Below are 22,781 nucleotides of genomic sequence, written 5' to 3'. Positions count from 1 at the left end.
CTCCCTAGGGATTCAGGCAGAGGAATGAAGCCCTCAGAAGCCCTCGGGACCCCTCACAGCGGCCAGTTCCCAGCTGTCCACTCTGCCTGCCCTCCCAGGGGAATCCAGTGAAGGCCCTTCCCCTCACTCTGCATCCCTGACCAAAGCCAGGTGCGCCTGGACCCCTCCCCGCTCTGTAAACGTTAACAAACTTCTTCCTCTGAGCCTGGGTCCTGGCCCCTCCTGTGGCAACGCTGCAGCTTAAAGAAAGGCCTCTCCAGGAAGCGGTGCAGCCAGAGGGGCCAAGGGGCCAAGGGAGGGGAGGGGGGCAGAGATGTCCAAAGGCACCTGATGCGCAGGCCTAGACCCACTTCCTTAGAACCAGAAGGTGGAAGGACCCCGCCCCCCTGCTCTTTCAGGGATGGGGGATCCAGCCCCAGGCCTGGAGGGCGGAGCAGGAGTCCTCCAGCCCCAGGGAGCCCTTCCCCAGGAGAGGACGCCGAGGCAGGGCTCTGCGCTCCAGAAAAGACACAAGAAGGGCCCAGAGATTTCAGGAGCGCTGGCATCGCCCTGTGATTTATTTCATTTCGGCACAAACACACAGACATACAGGGTTGTAAGGGATCCGTGCCCAGGACTGGGACACTGAGCAGCCAGCCGGCACCCTCTCCCACAGGCACGCGTCTTAATCCGAGGTAGACCTGCGGCGCTTAGACCTTTCCAAAGCCCTGGAGGAGCTTTCGTCTCCTGTGAGAACACACCTGGCCTTTTTGTTTCAACTCTTTCCAAACCCACTCCCCAAGGAGATAAAAAGCAGCCGCAGTTGCCAGCTACGCGCTGAGCTGAAGCCGCGTAGTTCAGGCATCTACCTGGACCGGGGTTCGGAGAGGGTGGCTGCTGACACAGATCCAGGTGCCACGGGAATGTGACACACTCCCACCCGTAGCTCCTACTACCTTCCCGTAAACAATACTATGGCAGAGGAAAAGGGAAATAGGAACACTGATTTCTTTTAACACCAAAATAAAACATTTTGTAAGCTGGGAAAGCATGGAAAATAAGACAGAACACAAAATAGCACTTTTGTTTACATTTCGCCCCAGGAAGGTGTTACAACAGATTATGTCCTGAAACCATCTTAACTTCAGGAAAAGGCAAAGAACCAAAAATACTGTTTCAAAATCTTTCACAGGAAGTTACCCAAGAGACCAATAGATTAAACAGAAGCTACTAGAATTACTAAAGTGACAACAGAAATTAACAGAAATGGAGCAGGTAATTCATCTTAAATATTTGTAGCAAAACTGATACAGGCAGTTTTCACTAAGGAGCAAAAGAATTTCCACAGCATTTATTCTCTTCAAGGAAAAGGAAAAGATGCCACCACAGATTGAGAAATAATGAGAAACTCTATTTGGAGTTCCAAAGCCAGCTCCATAAAGCGCCAGGAGTCCACCCTGGCGCCTGGGCTATTCCCAAGACCAAGAGTGAAAAACAGAAAAAATGAAGACGTCTTAACCCAACGATACAAAAGTCATTGCCTCTGAACTAACCAAAAGATTGAGCTTTTGTGAATTACAAGGTTTCCCCTTAAAATGCCACTGCGATTTCAAATATTTGAGAATGTCAGTGTGCATGGATTTGATAATTTCATGAGAATTATGGATGGATGTGGTAAAGGCATTACCTTCATTGACTCTTAATTGATCGAAGAGCAGGGCTATTTTTGCACAGTTTCTCTAAACAGAGTTGGATAGAGATTTAGAGTGACACAGTTGATGTGACAAGATCCTTCCTTGCAACACAGACCAGAGGCAACTCTCTGTTGTGCTTCCCCCTCTTGCCAGCCGTCCTCCAAACCAATGACCTTGGATGGGGTGGCTTTTCTATTTGTTTAATTGGTGCACACCCTCCTGGCCCCACACCCCAGGTACTGGCCCCAGAAAAGCAAAATAAACTGGTCCCCATAGCATGCCAGCTCCTCTGGTATCTGTTCTTGTGATGTTCCTATTAGAAATGTGGTCTGTAAGGTTCTGCAGCCTCCACCCATCCTGAGCTCCCTTGGGTATTTCATCCTGACAAGTCCCTGCACTTTGAGGCCAGCTCCCACAGGAAGTGATGCTATGTCTCATACAGACATTTCTCCATCCAGTTAAAGGATGAAATAATATTTATCACGTGGCTGTCTGCACTGGCTCTAACACGCACCGCCCCCCATTCTCCTCTGGGTCCGTTTACTTTGGAAGCCCATTTCAGCCTTTATGTTTTTAAACAGTGAACATCATAGAAATGATTTCTCAAATAAAATCACAGTGATAATAGCTCATGAGTTTGCTATGGAAAGAATGAAAATATTAAATTGGTTCCATTTCATATCAAAGTTTTAGTATAAATAATGAAAGTCTAGAGAAAAACATTATCATGTGAAACACTCGTGTCTTTAAAAGAACACTGTTTCTTTTGGATCTTAATTTTTTTTTTTTCCCTATTGGTCCTCCAGTCCACTCCTACAAAAAGGCCAAAGAAGTCAGGCAATAGGAAGCCTGCTTTTCGTGCAGAAGATGATGAACCATGCTCTTAGGTCAGCAGCAGCCATAAGCAGGCACACAAGTCACCAGCCACTCCTGACCCTCTGGTACATGCAGAATCAAGCTGTCCTTCCTAAACATGCTTAACTGATCACTTCATCACCACAGCCTCTTTCAAAAGCATAACCCAGTTCCATATACCCACCAAATGACAAAGAGAGGTCAACTCCCATCACTAGAATCAGGAGTAAATCATAGCAAGGTACACATGACTTCATCTACTTATGTGCCAGTAACTCTCAATGTTTACTTCTATTGTAATAAAAAATAGGATTTGACTCAGAATTCAGATCATTTTGCCTCTATTTATGTGTATACTTTCTCCTTAAACTCTTCATCAACCCAGTCTAGACATAATTGGAAAGTAAAATCTTAGAACAAATGAGGAAAGACCAACTGATCTGTTTTTAATCCTTGTGCCCTGTCAAAGTAGTGAATTTCAGGTTAATTCTATTAAGGTATTTTGGAATTCACAGTAGAAAAATGTAGTTTACTTACTATACTACCTTATAAGTATGTTTTTTCACCTTATGTCAATAAGCTCATTGTCATTCTGCCACATTTTCTTAGAAAGATGCTTGTAAAAATGAATATTCCTCATCGGAGTTACAGAATTCACATTTATAGCATCACAAGTAGTGGGTTCAAACTGTGCCTGCAGATTTTTCTTTAGAACTCTTAGAAAGAAGGGATTTTAACCTCCTTTTGGGGGGGGGGCACTACCGTCTTAGAGTCCACTATAAAATATGAAAGTGTCTGACCATATCTGGTAGCTACCAAATGCCCCTTTTATTTTATTTTATTTATTTATTTTTGTCTTTTTGCTATTTCTTGGGCCGCTCCCGCGGCATATGGAGTTTCCCAGGCTAGGGGTCCAATCGGAGCTGTAGTCTCCGGCCTACGCCAGAGCCACAGCAACACGAGATCCGAGCCGCCTCTGCAACCTACACCACAGCTCACGGCAACGCCGGATCGTTAACCCACTGAGCAAGCACAGGGACCGAACCCGCGACCTCATGGTTCCTAGTCGGATTCGTTAACCACTGCGCCACGACAGGAACTCCCAAATGCCCCTTTTAAAACAGACAAGCACCACATGGTCAGCTCTTCCTCCTGATGACATGCTCTTTGGCAAACATTTAGTCACCAAAGACTTTAAACGATAAATCATACTATATCATTGAACATAATTATTAACATCCTTGAATTTGGAAACTTAAACTCACCTCGGTTAAGCATGAGATAAAACCAAAGTTGAGGTGTGTGGGCCTCTGAGGCCGGGGGTGGGGGTCTAAGTGATGGAGGAAGAACTTCCAATGCTTACAGGACAGGAGAGCTTATTGGTAATCAAAGAGTTTACTTTTAATGCTTATTACTTTTGAAGTTGAGCCAACCAAAGCTTCAGCACATACGACTGGAACTTTTAAAACTAAATTAGAAAGGGTTTAAGAGCTTTACTTATCAGTTATAATTTTAAACCTCAAGCCAAAAAAAAGTGTGACCTTCTTTCTGTGGTTCCACTGACACAGTTCCCATTGGCCTAGTTTAGGATCTCAACTCTGGGAGGTGACCTCAAGGTCCCCGAGGGGCCCTCTCATGGCGCAATAAGCAACAGTACCCAATACCCCCACGGAACTCATCTGGCCTCCTGGCCACTCCTGGAGTGACCATGACTCACCTGGGTACACTCCGGGCCCCACCCACTGCACCCTGAAGCATAATCTGATTCTATTTCTTTCCTTCACAGGTATTTTGTATCTTAGTTGTAAGGCTGTCTATTTGCACACATCCTACATTTTACGCCATCGCCATCGGCCAATTAAGCAAGCAAAGCAAAAAGAATGCAGAATAGGAAACAGACCTTTACACAGCGTTGCAAGAGGTCTTCAAGGCCCCGCGATAAGCTCCCACCTGCTGAGCGGCTAAATGACCCCCGTGGGCAGAGCCCACCCACGACTCTCTTCCTCCCCACTTCCACTCCCTTCACCCCTTCCAGTTTCCTGGTTGGGGCCTCCGTGACCCCGGCCCACCCTACGCGGCGCCCTCCTCGCCTCTGTCCGGCTTTTCCAGCAGGTTGAGCACGAACGGGAAGAGCAGGCCCCGGGCGTCCGGAGGGGCTCGGAGCGACTGGAGCTCGAAGCTGCCTTCCTGGCCCGCGTCGCCGGCGCCAGGCTCGCAGTCTCGGGGTGGCACAAAGCGCCAGGTGCCCGCGCGGCTCACGCAGTAAATGGTGCCATCCAGCGCGGCGCAGCGGAAGGGCTGCAGGCTTGACGGTGCGCCGGGGGGCCGCAGATGTGATGCACAGCGGCTCCACTGCTTAGCCAGGCAGTGGTAGCGGAGCACACTGACCCCTCCGGCCGGCCCGGCTGCCGGAGCGTCGCCTCGGCCCCCACACAGGTCGAAACGGTAGATGGAGCCGTCCAGGGCCACCATGTCTGCTGAGCGCTCGCGGCTGCTGCTACACGGGCACTCCTGCCACTCGTCGCGCCGAGGGTCATACTTGAGCAGGCGGTAGAAAAGCGAGCCTCCCGACACGTATATCTCACCATTGCAAGTGGTAGCCTCGTGCGCCACGGCAAAGGCGCCCCGGGGCAGCGGGGCCACAGTGGCCCAGCGGTCGGCGCGCGGGTCGTAGCGCTCCACGCTGAGGAGGCACTCGCCACCCACGGCGTACAGGTGGCCGTCCAGGGCCAGCAGCTGCAGCTGCGAGCGCGCCTGACGCAGCGGCCGCACGGTGCTCCAGCGGTCGGTGGCCGGGTTGTAGCAGAAGACCTGGTCCGAAGGCCGCGCGCGGCCGTCGGGCCCAGCGGGCCCCACACCGCCGGCCACGAAGAGGTAGTTGTAGAGCACGCACAGACCGCAGCCCCGCGCCGGCGCGCCCTCGGGCAGCCGCGTCAGCTCGCGCCACTCGCCTGCCACCTCCTGGAAGCAGTAGACCGCGGCATCGCCGCGCCCCTCCGCGTCCCCCGACGGGCTCTGCGGGCGACTGCCCGCGCGCTCCCCTGCCGGCCCGAGCGCGGCGGCCAACAGGCGGGCGCGACCTGCGCGCAGGCGGCGGCGCAGCAGGAGGTCGCGCTCGGCGCCTGACAGGCGCCCGAAGACGGCGGGCTCGCGCAGCACTTCCAGGTAGTGGTCGCTCATGAAGCGGTAGGCGGCTTCGCGCAGCTCGGCCAGCCGCTGCCGCTTGGCCGCGGTCAACACCTCGTAGCAGTTGGACAGGCTCAGCTGAGGCGCCACGGCGTCGGTTGCGCGCTGCGCCGCGCAGGGCAGCTGCAAGCGGCGCGCGCCAGCCACTACCTCGGCCACGTTGTCCGGCCGCACTCCCGCCATGCGCCCGGTGTACGCGTAGGCCAGCAGCAGCCGCAGCGCCGCCCAGCTCACGCCTTGCACCCGCAACACGTCCCGCGACGCTCGCGCGCGGAAGTAGTCGCTGCGCGCCGCCAGCACCGCCTTGTGAGCCCGCAGCCGACGGCCGGACACTTCGATGAGAAGGTCAGGCTCCCCGTGCTCCGGCCCGACGCCGGGGGGGACGGGAGCAGGGTCCCCGGGCTCCTCCGGGGACGTAGACTCTTCGGGGGACACGGGCTCCTCCAGGGACACAGCCTCTTCCAGGGACACAGGCTCCTCCAGGGACACGGGCTCCTCCGGGGACGTGCGCTCCTCCTCGGGGGACACGGGATCCTCAGGGGATGCGTGCTCTTCCGGGGACGCGGCGCCCGCGCTGCCGACCTCCCACTGCCTCTCCACCACCCGCTGGCCGCTGCGTCGCGAGGGCGGGGAGGCCCCGGCGCTGTCCGCTGCGGAGGCGCGAGACTGCGGCGGGGAGTCGTCTCCGGAGCTGAAGCACAGGGACGCGCTGAGACTGCAGGGTGTCTGCGCCGGGGAGGCAGCGCCCTCCCCCGCGGCCGCATCCGGCAGCTGCAGGCTGCCCTCTCCCGGAGCCTCGGCAGCGCTGCCCCGACCCGCGGCCTGGCCGCACACACCGTGCGCAAAGGCGCGCCCGGGCTCGGCGCCGAGGACGCGGGGGGCCACCGGGTTCTCCATGAGAGCGTTTTCTCCGGCTGCGGCCCCACACTCAGCAGCCCCGCATAACTTCGCCCTGACTGTGGCAGCTCAAGGTCGATCGCTCCTCTGGGGTTCCCGGCTTCACACGCTTTCCTGGCAAGCGATCAGATTTCACTTGCCTCCACACCGGGTTTTGCTCACACGCCGCTCCTCTCGCGCCCTCCGGCTCTCCTCTCCCGAGAGAAAGGGGCGTGTCGACTGCAGCGCTCTCTCGGCTGAACTTGTGAACCCGGCAAGGTTACTGCCCTGCAACAAGCTGTCTGCCAGGGTCTTTGTGCCTTAGTCTCCACGTCGCCTGGAGATGCTCGAGTCGATAGGCAGGACGGCCCTGCAGCCACGGCCGCTGCTCTGTCTGTAGGTTCTGCCCTGTAGAACTGAGCTGCCAGGCCCTTTCTTCCCAAGGAGTCAGTGATTATCACGCCACATTGCCTCACATCTCTGCCTCCACCGACGACCAACGAATCAGAGACAGGCTGCGGTCAACCCTGATTTTCACTCCTGTTGTACAGAGAGCCGCCCCAGGGAGCTTTCTTCTTGAGTGTGACTCCCATTTGCGATGAAGGTTTATGAATGGTCATCCAGAGAACCTGTGTGTATGTCTGGGCACCGGCGCCCCCCCTTGAAGTTCCTGCCTCCGGCGGTGTTCTCCCGGGGGGAGGGGGAGGGCATAGTTCACTCGCTGATGGGTGTTAGGAAAACACAACCGCTGTGCGCACTGGAGGGGCCTCTCTCGTTTCTCCATCAGGAGGCTTCCTTGGCAACTTCCTCTGCTGGACTGTCAGGTGTTTCCATGTCATGTCACCACACTCTTCGTATTCCTGTTTACAGGAGAAAAAGAGAGGGTGTTTGAATTTGCATTTCTCAGCAGGGCTATTCTGTGCCAGTGGATCTATCCCAGTTCCCTCCACAACCTCCAGGTGTCAGGATTCAGATTCGGTGGGAGGGAGGATTTGACTTTTTGTGGAGAGCCTGGTAAATAAGATACACGAGTTTATTTAGATATTAAAAACAGTTCCTGTCCTATATCCAATCACTTGTGATGGAACATGATCGAAGATAATAAAAAAGAACATATATATATACATATATATACATACATATGTATATATATATATATATATAACTGGGTCATTTTGCTGTACAGCTGAAATGGACAGAACATTGTAAATCAACTATAGTAAACATTTAAAAAATAATAACAAAAGAAAAAAATAAAAACAGTTCCTCTCCTGATTTTTGATGCCTATAAAGAAGCAGCAGTTCAGCCATGAGCCTGAAATACATTGGGTTAAAACGTAGGAAATGGCTGGGTTTGTGGGTCAATGGAGTCAAATATCAACCATTTCCTGTTTTCAACCTAATGAGATATATATGTAAAACTAAGAACTTTTAGTGAGAAAGCATGACTTGCCTAGGAAACCTTCTGAGTTTTACTGTGTGACAGTTTTCCTGAAATCTTACAGTTATCTCAGCTACAATCACAGCAAATATTTGGAGACAGGTACTGAGGCCTCTTTTCTGGTGGTGGCCTCAGAGGCTCCAATGCTGAAGTCTGTTTGAACTGCTCATTCTTGGAATCATGTCTCTGAGAAACCTTGGAGAGGCCAAGTCTCCAAATGCAACACATGCAGCAAAAGAAAAGCCAAAGCAAAAAAAAAAAAACAAAACAAAAACAAAAAATCCACAGAAGTACTTGGCAGACTTGAGCACCTGCAGATGAATTATTTTAAAATATAGTAAAATATCTTTCCTAAATTGGCAAAACCTTCATTGAGACTCCCCAGGCTAGAAGGGACCATAGGGCAGAGGCGAACTGCACGCTGGCTCCCAGAGAGACTGGGGACAAGAAAACATACCCAACACAGCTCAGGCTTGTCATCAAACTGTGGGATGTGTTCGCCTCTCACATGAGATAAAGTGGTACTTAATCACCTACCCTCAACTTTCGAGTTTCTACTAATCACACTTAGTACTGTCACCTTATCTCTATAAATGCTCCAGGTTGAGTGTGTATGCCTGTGCATGTATAAATATATACATGCTTGCCCTGCTCTTCTTGCTACTATGTTACTAAAAAAGCTTTCCCATTATTCTCAGAAAGAAAAGTGTCTTAGAATTGGAAATTCAAGACCTTCAATCTCTTTCTCCTTTCCTCTCTGCCTCTGTCTCTGTCCCTCCCCCCTCCCCCTTCCCTGTTTTCCAGTAATCTTTAACATAACCTTTAGGGCATATTCACCACGTGCAAGGCACTATCCAGGACACGTGGTTAGGCGGTGTGCAGAATGTGGGGACGGGCTGACACTCTGACCAGGGTGTGCAGGGCGCAGAGGTGCTGCATGTTTACTCAGCTGTGCCGGGACTGGCGATGCTGCCTGGGAGGCTCGGTATGGATGGACATGAACCCTGGCCCACAGCAACCGGAATGTGATGACAGACTGGAAACCTGCAAGGATTTTATAAGCAAAGTTTCTGGCATGTTCCCAAAACGCCAGAGGTGCTTTCTTAGCGGAGTCATTCGAGGGAAAGTTAGATAACAATTAAGAAAGACATACTTACATATCTTACCCAAGTACACACATGAACCTCAATATCTGAAATAAAGTCAGGAACTGGCTCTCTTATTTGCTTCGTTCTTTTCATACTCTCTTAGAACGAGAGGAAGACCTTGGACTTCAGAAAACTAGTATTCTTTTCTTTTTCTTTGGCCAGAAGGGTTTTAGAACTTTCTAGCTCATTCTTTGGCTTGACTCTCATCAGAATGTGCAAAAGCCTAGCCTGAGAATGTCATCACAGACTCACAGGAAAGGCAGGGACACATCTGAAAAGTCTAAGTTTGGAATTCTTATGTTTTAAAAAGCTCTAGAGAATCAGTGTAAAGCCTGAAAAAATCAGCGTAAATATATATTCTGTCTTAGGTACAATAAGCAAGCGCTCCAAATACAACCTAAGTAGTCAGGGGTCTAAGCAGGCACGTCCTTGCCAGCTCCCTGGGCATCCCAGGCACAGACCACAGAACAGGTTGGCAGAGCTGCAGGTGGGGGTGGTGAGACCTTGGCACAGTCACTCAATCCCATCCAATAGAAGCGTGACAGCCACTCACCCAGGCAGACAGCTCCACACCCCATGACCAGCTCAGGAGTCCCTGTTCACCACACAGTCAGCCAAGGAGACGAAAGACACCTAGACATTGTCAGGTGTGTCAGGAGACTGTCCGTCACTGTGATGCTGCAGGTGGTACTGCTGGATCCCAGACACTGGGAGCCACCCAGTGGGGCCACTTTCTGAAGGAAGGTCCTGGAGCACGACAGGTCCTGGCCCCCACCCACCTTACAGGATAGATGGTCAGATCCACAGGAGTAATGAGGAAATTAAGCAGATGAGCCATTTCCTTTATCAAATGATGCTAAAGAAACTCAACATTAAGAACTATCTTTTTTTGCCTAGATTGTCCCATTACTGTGATTCAGCTTTAAAATGCATGCATCAGCCCATTTTGTGTACATCAGTTTTCTGAGGTGTCAGCAAGTCTAATACGTTAGTGTCAGATTTCTTTGGGCTGGAAGTCCAGGATTTTCAGAGGGACTTTCCCCCAAAGCTGCAGGTGGTTCCAGAATCAGAATTCCCCCAAGAAGCTCCTAGAAGACTATATGCTCTGGTGGCACCCACACAGGTAACCAGAAAATAACCAGACTCTCCACCCAACAGAGGCATAGGTCACAGATGCAGCTCAGATCCTGTGTTGCTGTCTGTATCTGTGGTGTAGGCCAGCAGCTGCAGCTCCGATTTGACCACTAGCCTGAGAACTTCCACATGCCGCAGGCACAACCCTAAAAAAATAGATAAATCTTAAGTAGCGTTCTCCCCTGAAGGATATAAATTTCTTCCTGACACTGCAAATACCTAAAAGGAATTTGGGGGGGGGGGGCGCCCCACCCATGGCATAAGGAGTTCACAAGCCAAGAATGGAAGTCAAGCCAAAGCTTCAACCTATGCCCCAGCTACGGCAACACTAGATCCTTAACCCACTATGCCAAGCTGTGGATCGAACCCTGGCCTCAGCATCGACCTGAGCTGCCACAGAGATAACACTGGATCCTTAACCCACTCTGCCACCAAAGGAACTCCCTAAACAGATTTTTTTTTTAAGTTTCTTTCTACAAATTTCTTCACTGTCAATATGAGTTTTTTTAAAAAGACTGTTTCCTAATGAGGACATTATTTATGTACCTAACATGGACATGAGATTTATTTAAAATTAAACATGCTCTGTTATAATAATACAGGTTGCTAAAGAGAATCTCCCTTTTAAATAAAATCAAATTAAAATTTTAAATAATATTTTTTAAAAATATTAATGAACAGACTTAGGAAGTTTATCTAAACTTCTGCCACATACATGTATTGTAGCCAATTCCTCCTCCATGTCCTCTGCGACATGCCAGCTGAGTGTCATCCCCGTGTCCAGCCTGTGACAGGAGAGTGCCTGTCACCTGCTGCCACCCCCCACCCCAGGGCAGGACCCTGTTCCCACAGTAAATAGTCAGTAAATCCTGGGGTTAACTCACCAAGGAAACAACAAACAGAAGGAATATCATCAAGTCTTAGAAACTTGCAGAAAACCTCGGGATTTCTGTTTGATCATGAAATGTGTTGATTTGCTTCAGCTGTTCACAACAGATACTGTTTTCCAAGTTTCACTCCTTTTTGGGCCCAAATGAAATGACCTGGCAATTCTGGGTGCACAGAGCTGCTGGGGCAGGGAGTGGGAGGGCAGCCAGTGACCTTCACTCCAGCCAGAACCCAGCTCGGCACTCTTCTCTGTAGGAAGCATGGTCCTAGGAAGACCATCAAAGCTGCGTGTCTGGGATCTGCCACGAGGAAGCATAGCCCACAAAACGTATTCATTCCGAAAAGCATCCCAAGAACTCTGCTGTCCAGCTGCTAAATGGCAGGTGCTCTGTGGTCTTGGAAGGTGTGGAAGGCGCATGCTCTGGGTCTTGTCTGCAAGGCTCTGGACTCTTCAGGCAAAGAGACAGCAGTATGGGTGAGAGGAACCCAAAGCCATATTTAGGCCATGTGCTCAGTGAGGCTGAGGTGTGACCAGGGGGTCTGGTAAGCAACCTGATGTGATGAATAATTAAGTGGGGAAGTGATGTCCTTCCATAGGTCTAGGATGTTAATCAGAGTCAATTCTGCCAGAATTTATGATTCTTAACTTACTTTTAATGAAGGACATTTAAGACTCAAGGGGCTGTAATGTAACCTGAGTGCACCAGTAATAGAAAAATAGCCTGCATCTATTTTGTCTATTTTACAGGCACTGCTGTCACGTGTGTGACATCATAGGACACAGGAGACCCACGCAAGCAACCCTTCTGTGGGGTCGTCGTTTTTAGCTCCCAGGCAATGAGATGTGAGGCGATTTCACCAACGTCACACAATTTATCAGCCCCACACTTCGTGGGTGGTAGAACAAGAAACATCACGAGGCCCTGGTGGATGCTCTGAAGCCCTCCACCGTCACCAACCCCTACGCTGCGTCTGTGCACTGGGGGGATGGGCACCTGCAAAACACTCCGGGGTCTGCTTGGCTGCCCAGCACACCCTGTGAGAGGATCCCAGTGACGCTCTCACCTTCGAGAGTAAAGCAGACCTGGGGTGGGGGTGGGGAGGAGCTCATACCGGCTCTGCCCGCGTGGGCATGATTTAGGGGAATAACAGCGGGTGACTTTTCTGGCAAGGCATCACTGTAAGAAGTAAAATTATTGAGAATTTCCAAAAGAAAAGCTTTTATGTAAGAGCTAGTCTCAAAGTGCAACCTCCTTCCGCTGGGAAATGAGGCACCGAGCCATCCACTCCAGAGTCTTCACTGCCCTCATCTCCTGGCCCCTCGGCCTGGAACGCCTGTCAATCCTCCGCTCCTGTCGAGGAACCCAGCCCCGCAGCCATATCCCTGCGGGTAGACCCCGTGTGGGGGTATCCGTGTGCATTTTCACCCTAGGCTTCTCCCTGCAATCCCCAGAACCACCTGTCCTCCTCTGAGCCAGAATCCTTGCTCTGTCTCAGGCTCAGGCCCCAGGGACCTTCTGTCATTGGCGCTGCCTTCCTCACTTCCACCACTCCTGCGACTGTGCCGTCTGTGTTTATATGGTACGACTTATTTTAGTACCTCCTATGTCTGTGTGTCATCCTTTTCCATGAGAATGTGGAATTCATTGTTCTAACCCTGGCAGGGATGGGTTCTTCAAGGGCCACCAGGAAGGACTTGATGGACGGATGGATGGTAACCATGGAAACTGGTAAAAAACAACTCTAAAAACAACCAGATTAAAAAGTCATACAACAGCAAGTTCTTAAACTATACAAAGAATGTTGTAACAAGGGTATTATCAATGAAATATGAAAAATGATAAATAGCTCACAAAAACTTCTTTAAAAAGGATCAGCAGTTGTCCGTGGATGCTGGATGAGATAGATGTTGTTATCGTCTATGTCCAGTTTCTGTATGTTCTAAAACAAATATACACTGGCCTCATGATCATAAAGGGCTGTGGTTTTAAGTGAGAAGGAGGCTCCAGTCCAGCCGAGCCCAGCGCTGCAGATCTTGAGCTTGGTCTAGGAGAGCCAGCCTGGCTCAGGCCATGTCCTCCTGCTGAAGCAACCCGGCCTTCAGGTTGATGGAGGAGAAGGGCTTTGCCCACACGGAGAGGACATAGGGGGTGGAAAGAGAGGAGGGCCCTCTGGACGGGGTCACCCCCTGCAAGGGCCTTGAGGTACGTGAGCTAGTAAGTTCTGTGTCTGGCTTCAGCCAACATGGATTCCTGTCCCTGGAAACTGAAATACTTCTGAGTATAAACAAGGACCTACCTCACCGGGTCGCTGTGGGGAAGAAATGGATATTTGTAAAAAGCACAGCCCTGCATAGGCCCCAGCTCCTCATAACCACGTACTGTGAGATTCTGACCTGGAAAACATGGTCCCCAGCTCAGAGAAAGGCCCGGCAAGACAGAGGGATGGTCCCTGCAGGCTGTCCCCAGACCAGCTCCTGGCACCTTCATGGCAACCTTCCTTCCCGTCCTCAGGATTCACATGTTGAGGATGGGTAAGGAATGGCTATGATCTTGATTCGAGATGAGAAAATGCTGAAGGCCCAGAGACACTAAGATTCTGGTCTCAAAAGACCAGGGTTAGCAGCAGACAAAGCCACCAGGCATCCTCCCCTCCGCCTCTCTGTGGCATCTTACACAGGCCACAGGGAAAACACCTGGGATTTGCACCTGGTCACTAAGGGCATGACCACATGATTCCCAGGGCTTGCTTCCACCAATCAGGAGCTTCAGAAGTTTGGGTAGGAGCCTCGGATTCTGGCCCTAGCCTCATGCTTTGAGTAGCACAGCCCCACTCTGAAGCCAGCCTCACAGGGTGCTGGGCTGTGACAGAGGGTGGTGGTAGTTACGAATGTCTCTGTGCCCTTGGCCATTGCTGGTTACCAGCTATTTGGGGGAAGATGAAGCCAGTGTAGCGAGATTAAATTTACATTAATCCAGCTGGGCTGCTGGGTCATGAAAGTCTTAACAGAGTCCATGTTCTGCTTCCTTCATCAGATCGTGGGTCTCTGTTTTAATTCAAGAGGTACACACAGTGTGAGAGCTTGGTGATTCCTAAGACAGCCCTTTGTTGATTCCTGACAACAGCCCTGAAGTCAGCACACTTTTAAGCAGGGTGGATCTCAGGGGCATTGCTGCCACGCTCAGGGAGGCCTGTGCCTTCAGCCACCACCAAAGGCACCATCAGCAGATGGTGCCCCCTCCGTCCCCATTATGACACAGTCCTGTGCTCACTGCAATCAGCCCCTGAAGAACTGGAAGGAAAGTGGACAAGGATAAATCTGCATTGGCTCAAAAGAGACTCCAAGTTAGGTGGGTGCAAATTACGAGCTGGGTTCTGGACATGCCTTCAGGGAGCAAACTCAGAATATTCCGCAATAGAAGCACCTGCCTTTGCTTGTGGCTCAAGGTTCATGTCTTGCTGACTGAGGCCAGCACAGAGTATGAGCGCTGGGACCCCTAGAGTCCCTGAGCCTCTGGAAAGAGGCACATGAAATGCAGTCCTGCCTGGAGATTTCTAGCTCTGAGACCCAGTTCTGAGCTTTACCCAATTTGGGTAAAGTGAACTCTTTTCACATCAGTCAATTTTGCACACCCACTGAAATCAGAGGTGTGGGTCTGACCAATGACACGGTCAGAAATGAGAGGCCACCTGGACCACACAAACCCCACACTTTTCCCAATTCTTCAATCTGTTCAAGTCCCATTGACATGTCAACGTTGATAATAATTAACAATATTCAGTCATTTGTTCATTTACTGAGCAGATAAACACTGAGCATCTACAGTGTCCCAGGAAATGCCCTCGGTCCCAGACAGCAGCAAGAATCAAGCAGATTTGGTCCTGGCCCCCACACGGCTCACGGTCTAGTGAAAAAGGCAAATATAAGCCATTATTATATGAATTCTAGTGCAATTCCAAAGCACAGTAGGCAAGTGCTGTGAAGGAAACATAAACAGGAATCTGAGATAACTGGACGGACTTGGTTCTACTCACCTCTGAGAGAGAAGGAGGGAATAACCTTCTTTCTATGGAAACAGGCTTGACCAGTTCTAGAACCTCAGAGAGGCTGGGTGGACAGGGAGCCCTGTCGTCAGCAGGACAGGGCTCCTCTACAGAGTTCTGGCATCTTAATGACAATGGCACTCCTCTGATGGCTTTAAAGAAGAGAACAAATGCGACAGGGAGGTAATGTGATCTGCCTTGTGTTTTGGAGGGTGCTTTGTGTCCTTTTCATACAAAAAGAATTGATGAAACTACCTCTGGACCAATTTTCTATCATTGCCAAAATGACCACACAGGTAAAAACAGATGAACCATAGGTCTCCATATCAACACGGATACATTTCAAAAACATACTTTTGAATTTTTAAAGGTTTGCTGACTGCAGAAAGATACCATAGAATACAATTTATGTACATTTAAACATGAAAAAAATATGATATGTATTGAGGGAGTGTGGAAAAGATAGGTGTGAATTCTGGTATGGTGGGTCCTCTGCGTGGGAAAGGAGGAGAATGGGGCTGCCAGCTCTGCATCATGTGGTTTCCTAAAGCGTTAAAGCACAAATGGCCAGATGATAACGTGTGTCAAGTCTTACTTGGATACAGGAATATTTATTACATTGTTTATGGTGTTCGAATATTCTACAATTTACAACTTAAAATGTTATTCCATGTTTAAATTGCTACCATATTTGTCAAGCAGTCAGTCTGGTCTGCCTCTGGGACTAATGCAAAGAGCACAATCTGAAACGTGAGTGGGAGAAGGTACTCACCAGCTAAGAAGACCCTTGCATGACTGTGCTCCTGGTGTGGAAGAGCTGAGTGACTTATTCATATGTTCAAAATTCCAGCCACACTCAAATATGGGAAAGTTAAATAAAAACTCACATTTTGTCATCTGTAAAGCTCTAAGCTCTTGATTTCATAACAGATCAGGCCCATTCCTGGCAGACTGAAGCCAAGCAGATTCCTCTTGTATTAATCTCAATTGTTGATTTACCATTGTTAGAGTAGATGGCAAACAAGAGAGAAACTGGCTCTGCGATGCCTGTCCTGCTTTGCTTTGTTAAGATGGAACAGCGGAGCCCTGCTTCCCCTCCCCGACCCCGGCATCGCCAGGGTGTCAGCACAGTTCCCAGGACAGGATGCTGTTGAGCAGGTACCTCCTCTTCAAGCCTAGAAGGTCCTGGGAAAGTGCCTGGGTCCCATCTGGAGGCCCAGTCACGCAGAAGCACCTTCTCTTTGGATGTAGAGAGGAGGCACCTAGCAGAGAGATTACAGTAAAGTAAGTCATCTGAAGTCAGTGCTTGCTCTCTGCCCTCAAAGCAATGAGGGTAGCTGGATGGGACGAGAAGGCAGACAGAAGGACAGCTCATCTCTCACTGTTGATATCTGGCCACTGCTGATATCTACCTTGGACTTCCTGAAAAATGCTGTGAAAAAAATGTCCTTATGCAGAAATCAAAGGCAGACATTGACACTGGTACGTTCACCCACATGAGTGTCAGGAGAGACCATTTCACATCAGAACAGACGGTCCTGAAACAGTCAGGAGTGAATGGATGCAAAAACCAAATACTTAAAATTACTTTGAGGTTGGATCCAAGGAAACTGTCATTACGCAGCTTCTTTGCAGAGGCTTTGAACCTCTGGCTCAGTATGGTTTGGTAGATGAAGGCTGCCAACATATTGATTTTTATTGCATTTCCCCCTAAATGTGGGTTTAAAGTTAATGGCTGCAGTGGGTTCAGAGTGAGAGGTCACTTCAGTGTCAGAAAGATGATTACTCTGGAAAACAGTGCTCCCACGTAGGCAAACGCCACAGTGAGCCCCGGGGAAGGCTGTGACTCCTGCACGTGGCACCAGCACCAGCAGACCCCAGGAGCAGCGGTTTCCTGCAGCCTATCTATTCAGGCCTGGGATGCCACGGGGACGTGTCTCCAGGCCAGCCCTCCCCACCTCCTGTCCGAAGGGTCTTAGCACATCCTCCCCACGGAGATGGGGGCTCCACTGCGTCAGCACCTCCCCGAGGTCCCAAGGCCACATGCAGATGTACCCTCTGGGGACTGGGCCCTCTCTTGCTCCATCCTGCTTTTGGCAACCGGCCTCCTTCTCTTTGAGGGTCCCTAGTGAGCAGCGATGGGGCTCCTGAAAGGGCTTTAGGTTTTTACAGAATCTTCCACAGACATTAGAACATGCTCTTTCAGAGCCTGAGGACGGGACACCCCTTCAAACTGCAACACCAGCCTACCTGCGCCCACAGGCGTGTCACCTTCCAGAAGCTCTGTACCCTAGCCCTCTGATGATGGGCTCAGGAGATGGTCTGACCCCTCGTCAAAACTCAGCCACCGGCACGTCTGAGAGCATGCAGGCGGTGCACATCACATCTGCCAGCCTTCACTCAGCCACTGGTAGCAGGGTGCAGTCTGTTGTCTCCCCAAACTGAAAGCTCCAGGAAGGCAGACTGTGCCACTGACCGTACTGTGACTCAGGGTCTATGCAGTGTCCGTGGCGGCGGCTCTGGGTGGGCTTGGGTGGCTGGTTCATTTCGAGCACATCAGACCACAGCACTTCCTACAAGAGGGGGCATCCCCACCTAGCTGGAGTCCCCTCAGGCAGGGCCCCCATGTGCTGCTCACTGGAGTCTCCTGGCCTGGAGGTGAGTGTGCACAGAGCAGGCTGTTACTGCCCACGTATGGGAGGGCGGAGTGCCAGGCAGGGCCTGCAAGGATCTTGGTATAAACAATAGGGCTTCTAGGAATTTTAAGGACATTTTTTCACAGCATTTTTCAGGAAGTCCAAGGTAGACAAAGAATATACATGGATTTTGTGGCTGTGGCTGTTGTCTAATGGCAGGAATCCTAATAGATGCATAGAAAACCCACTAAGATTTTTTTAAGATAACTGTACAGGAAGACATACTGCCAGCTTGGAGTAAATGGGACAGAAAGAGCACAAAATGAAGCCAGGAAACAAACAGACTGAGAAAACCATGCGGCTGCCAACACTAGTTGTCTCTCATGAAAAAGGACGGATGACTCAGAGGGTAGAGCCAAGAGTCCAGAAGGCAGAGAAAGAGCACTGGGAGTGACTCCCAGGAGTGAGACGGAACCAGCACGTGCCCCATGGCAGGGCAGGGTTGCCACAGGCCAGGGCCGGCTGTGCCTCTGTTCCCCTTTCTGAATAGGAGGGCTGTAATGCTTAATTTTAGAGGTCAGCATGGCTGGGCCACAGGGCCCAGATGTTTGTCAGATGTCCATCTAGACCTTGTTGCAAGGTGTTTGCAGATGGATTAACACTCAAGTCAGGTGATGGGGGATACAGGCTGCTCTCCATAGTGTCTGATGAGCCACTTCCTGGCTCACCGGTGTCTACCTGCTGTGTCCTCACTAGGAGCTCAGTGAGGTCTCTATTATAAGGACACTAAACCCATCATGGAGGCTCCACCCTCACTGACTGTATCACCTGCCAAAGCACCCCACCACCACCACCCTGCCACCGCCACATTAATCCCATCTCAGGAGTGGGGGTGTTACGGTTCAACAAGTGAATTGGGGGACACATTCAGTCTATGGCAACCACAAAGTTTTTCGGATGGTCATTGAACAACCATGTCAACTAGAACAAGTGTCCTGTTGCCCATGTTCATGGACTGCAGCCCATGGCAACAGGAAGCTACTGGCCAGCCCACATAATAAGTATCTTAAATGACCACTCTGATGGCTATTTGGGAAACTGACCAAGGGGGCAGGAGAAGCCATGTGAAGTCCCCCAGGAGCTACCACGTGGGGGCAAGAGAGGACAGTGGCTCGGACAAAGGCAGTAGATTTGAGGACCACACTAAGGGCCCCCACGATTCCAACTTCACAGAAAACAGTACTAACAGCATCCCAGCAGCGACGTGGTGGTTACCAGCTTAGAAAACATGTCAGCCACGCCATCCCACTTAATGATCTCCCTTCCTGATTCCATAGATCTCAGTTCTGTAAAATAAACCCACGTTCCACTCTATCAAGTCCTAAAGTATAAAGGTCCATCAATTTACAAAGAGAAAATACCACAGCTAATAAGTGATAAAAATCGTATTAGGTTACAAATCTATGGCACATGGTCTAGGTGCACCTCCGCCTTCCTTTCCTCCTCCAGGGTGTCCTGTTCCTCTATGCGCCATCTTCCCTAGGACCTCCCCTGCCCTCCTCATCCTTCAGACTGAGCTCAAAATCCCTTTGTCAGATGCTTTCACGGGGCTTATTCTTCTCCTTCAGGGCACTTGCCTACGTGTTCTTACACATCAATCACCATGGTTATATTTTTCATGCCTTTCACCTTATTAGATTCTATGCTGCAAGGGGTGGGGTGGGGGTGAGGACTATGTCTATTTTAAATGCCATTGTACTCCTAGCACCTAGAACTGACCCTGACCTGGGGTTGACATCTGATAAATATTTGTGAAAGAAATTGATTACCATCAACTATTGCATAAGACATGCAATGGCTTCAATTTCCAAGGCACTGTTTATTTTAATTTCCTTTCTAGCAGAAGCTGGCAAAAGGCAAACTCCTGGAAGTTTTTGCTTTATTCCAAAAGTCATTGCTCATTGTTAACTATTTGGCAAAGATGTGCTGGTGCCAACACTATAATTTTAGCATAATTACAATAATTCCAGGAGAAAAACCCAAATCAAGGCCACAGTGGAGAAATAATCCCTTGAACTCCAGATTCCCCCTGAGTCACCAAGGGAAGATGTGAAAAATGACAGGGCTGGTTTGTGCTCTGCACATCAATGGCTCCTCAGGACACCCTGGAGGCCAGCCCAGAGGCCGTCCTCCTGGGTCACGATGCCTCAGATATAAGGACGTTGAGGGGTGTTACAGCTGCCTAAGTAATTCCAGACTCACTGCAGAGCTTTTCTTACTGACAATTTATGCTGTTGGTATTTAGAAAAACAATTGAAATTTGAGCCCAGATGGAGGATCCGCAGCACGGAAGGCCTCCTGGTTTCAGCAGAGGGATGAGTCTGAGAATGGAAGTGGACTCTAAGCTAAAGAGCTATCTGCTCTCCCGCTGCCAGTGTGGCTACTCGTATCAGAATGGATGGAAATGAAATCAAGCAATGGGGACTGCCAAGAAAGATGTTCGGAGATGATGGACAGCCTCACCACATTTCCAGATCCTTCTGTTCTCCTAAGGCTGGGGCCAGCAACAGGCCAGGTCCTCTGCATGTGAAGGAAGGAATGCCTAGACAGGAGGAAGGCACAAGGACCACACAAAGCCAGGTAGTCGAAAGACCTCCTCCCAAGTCCAGACGCTTAGATCCTGTAAGCAAAATCTTTCAACTATTTCCATTCTGTGTTCTAATTACATTATCAGCATTGCCTATGGAATTGATATTAAAAGGGTGAAAAACCTCTCCTTAAATTTCTGTTTTGTTAGACCCAGAAAAGAGAGATGGAACGCCAGTTACCATACATGTGCAGACACTGGACTGACCCTGGGCAACTAGATGACAATGCAGAGCTCCCTTGCATTTCAGGGTGGGGAGGATTCTAATAATAGGACACCATTAGCTGGGGATAAAAGGCCCAAGGGCAACATGGATCCATTAAGGGTTCCTAATTAGAGGCTGAGTAACTGCTGGTTAAGGAGAATTGGAGGGAGGCAGTCTGAGAACAGGCCCTGAACAGAGTGAACTGGCCCTTCCTCTGAGGGGGTGAGCAGGCATTTTAAATCTGACTGTAAAGTGCTTTCAGTGGGTTGAGTAGAAATAAAGCTTATTTCACTGATTTGTTCTTTTCTTTCCTAGAATAGATGTGAGGGTGGGTGAAGATAAAGAATGTAGTTTTGTAGGAACTAAGAAGCGGGGAATTTTTTTTTGAAACCTTTCTTATTTAATGTTACAGGAGCTGCCACGCTGGAATGGCGCCAGCCTGTGCCCCCCGCCCCCCAAGGCTGAGGTCCCCCAGCATGTACAGATGTACAGGTGGGGGCGGTAGGCTTGATGCGGAAACGCATTTAACCTCCACTCCTTACATCTTTAAGTCCATGCTGTCAATGAGCTGGTTACACAGTCTTTATTTAAAAATACCCCCTCCCCCGCGTCATCATGATGTCAGGCACGTTCAAACCCAAGCGACAAGCACTGCTGGTGGGCTGTCTGGTCGATCGGTCAGTGGAGCAAAGGAAAAGAAAGCACTCGGTGTGCACTACCCAGACACCCCACCAGCCCGGAACAATCCTGGCGGCGGTGGGGGTCCTGGCCAAGGCTGCAGGGCAGTTAGAGCCAGCGATGGAGGAGAAGCGGCGAGATGCCTCTGCACAAACTCCGGCACGTTCCTCCCCTCCCCCAGGTCCCAGGCCCAGGAGGGACCTCCCACCTCTTCCTGCGGCCACTCGAAATGGAAGCTCCAAAGGCAGGGTGGCCCAGCCCTGGCCGTCCTCGAGGAAGGGGTGCCAGGCGCTAGTCACCCGGCGCGAGGCGTGAGGCCTGGCTCCTCCCCGCCGGGCTGCGGGCCGCTCCGCCCCCACTCTGGCTCCCGCCCGGCTGCGCGAGCGAAGGCGCTATCGGCGGCGGGAACCACAATGGACACGGCGCCCCGGGGGCTGTGTCCATGGATGCGGTCCCCGTGGGCGCGGTGCGGGGGCTGGATAACACTCGCTTCCCGCAGGAGCGCCCTAGGGGAGTCCCCACCGCGGCCCCCTGCAACGCGGCGCTCGGGGGTGGGACGGAGGTCCGCACACCCTACTCCCCTCACCCCCACAGCGAGCAGGGCCACCCTCGACCGCTATCCATCCTGGCCACCAACCCCCGCCCCAGCGGCTACCCGTCCCGATTAGCGCCCACCCCTGGGCCCCCGCCCCTCTTAACCTCCGCCTCTGGGCGGAGGGGGGGGGCTCGCCGCCGCCTCCCCCCGCCTCAGGGCCCACCCCTACCTCTCAGCTCTGTGCCTCGCCCTCCACCCGGCGCCCACCCGAGCCCGGGATGCTGAGCCCTGGCCGGGGTCGCCCACGCGCATGCGCGGGTCCCTTCCCGCGCACCTGTGAGATCGCCCGGAGGCGGGGCGCCGCCTTCCGCGCACCTGTACGAGTGCCTGTGGGCTCCCGGGCATCTTCCCGCCCGCCTGCGGGCGCCCCGCGGGACCCTACGCGACCAGGCCCGGCCCAGGGAGTGCCCCTGCGACCCCAGCCCGCCGTGGTGGTAGCGGGCCTGGCACTCACCGCGTCCGTGGAGGCCGCGCCGAGCGCCCAGGGGCTCCGAGCAGCGCCCAGAGGCGGGGACGCGGGCGGGAGGGCGGCCCCAGCTCTCCTGCTCTCAGCCGCGCAGGCTCTGGGCCTGAGCGCGCCGGCGCAGCCCCGGGTCCCGGTCCGCCCGCCCGCGCCCTCCGCTCGCTTAACCCTTTCCAGGTGCAGAGCGGTCCCGCGGAAACCCGGCTCCAGGAGGGGAGCGGCGCCCACTGGAGGCGCGTCCCTGTACACACATGGAGAGGCGCGAGCTATGGGCTGGACCCCGCGGCATCTCGTGGATGCTGAGTTTGAATC

At 51.5% G+C, this 22,781-nt stretch overlaps 1 protein-coding gene across 4 annotated transcripts; it reads right to left on the bottom strand.

The window, feature by feature from the left end:
• Window positions 1-527: 527 nt before the first annotated feature.
• On the bottom strand, window positions 528-22,571 carry KBTBD11 (kelch repeat and BTB domain containing 11). 4 transcript variants are annotated; one of them, XM_084999783.1, is made up of 2 exons: window positions 22,281-22,571; window positions 528-7,450 (listed from the first exon to the last, which is right to left on the bottom strand). In XM_084999783.1, the coding sequence occupies exon 2, from the start codon at window positions 6,609-6,611 to the stop codon at window positions 4,599-4,601; it is 2,013 nt and encodes a 670-aa protein (XP_084855909.1). In that variant the 5' UTR covers window positions 6,612-7,450; window positions 22,281-22,571; the 3' UTR covers window positions 528-4,598. The 4 variants fall into 4 exon arrangements, with proteins under 4 accessions (XP_084855909.1, XP_084855910.1, XP_084855906.1 ...); XM_084999784.1 differs by having other exon boundaries at window positions 22,322-22,571; XM_084999780.1 differs by having other exon boundaries at window positions 22,461-22,571.
• Between the last annotated feature and the right edge of the window lie 210 nt (window positions 22,572-22,781).

This window comes from Sus scrofa, chromosome 15 (genome assembly GCF_054392235.1).
Source record: "Sus scrofa isolate SSC_HxYL_T2T_F1_AM1 chromosome 15, Sscrofa_HxYL_maternal_Yorkshire_Landrace_v2.0, whole genome shotgun sequence".
Lineage (NCBI taxonomy): Eukaryota > Metazoa > Chordata > Mammalia > Artiodactyla > Suidae > Sus > Sus scrofa.
Note: the sequence above shows the minus strand (reverse complement) of the source record. Positions and strands in the feature narration are given on the sequence as shown.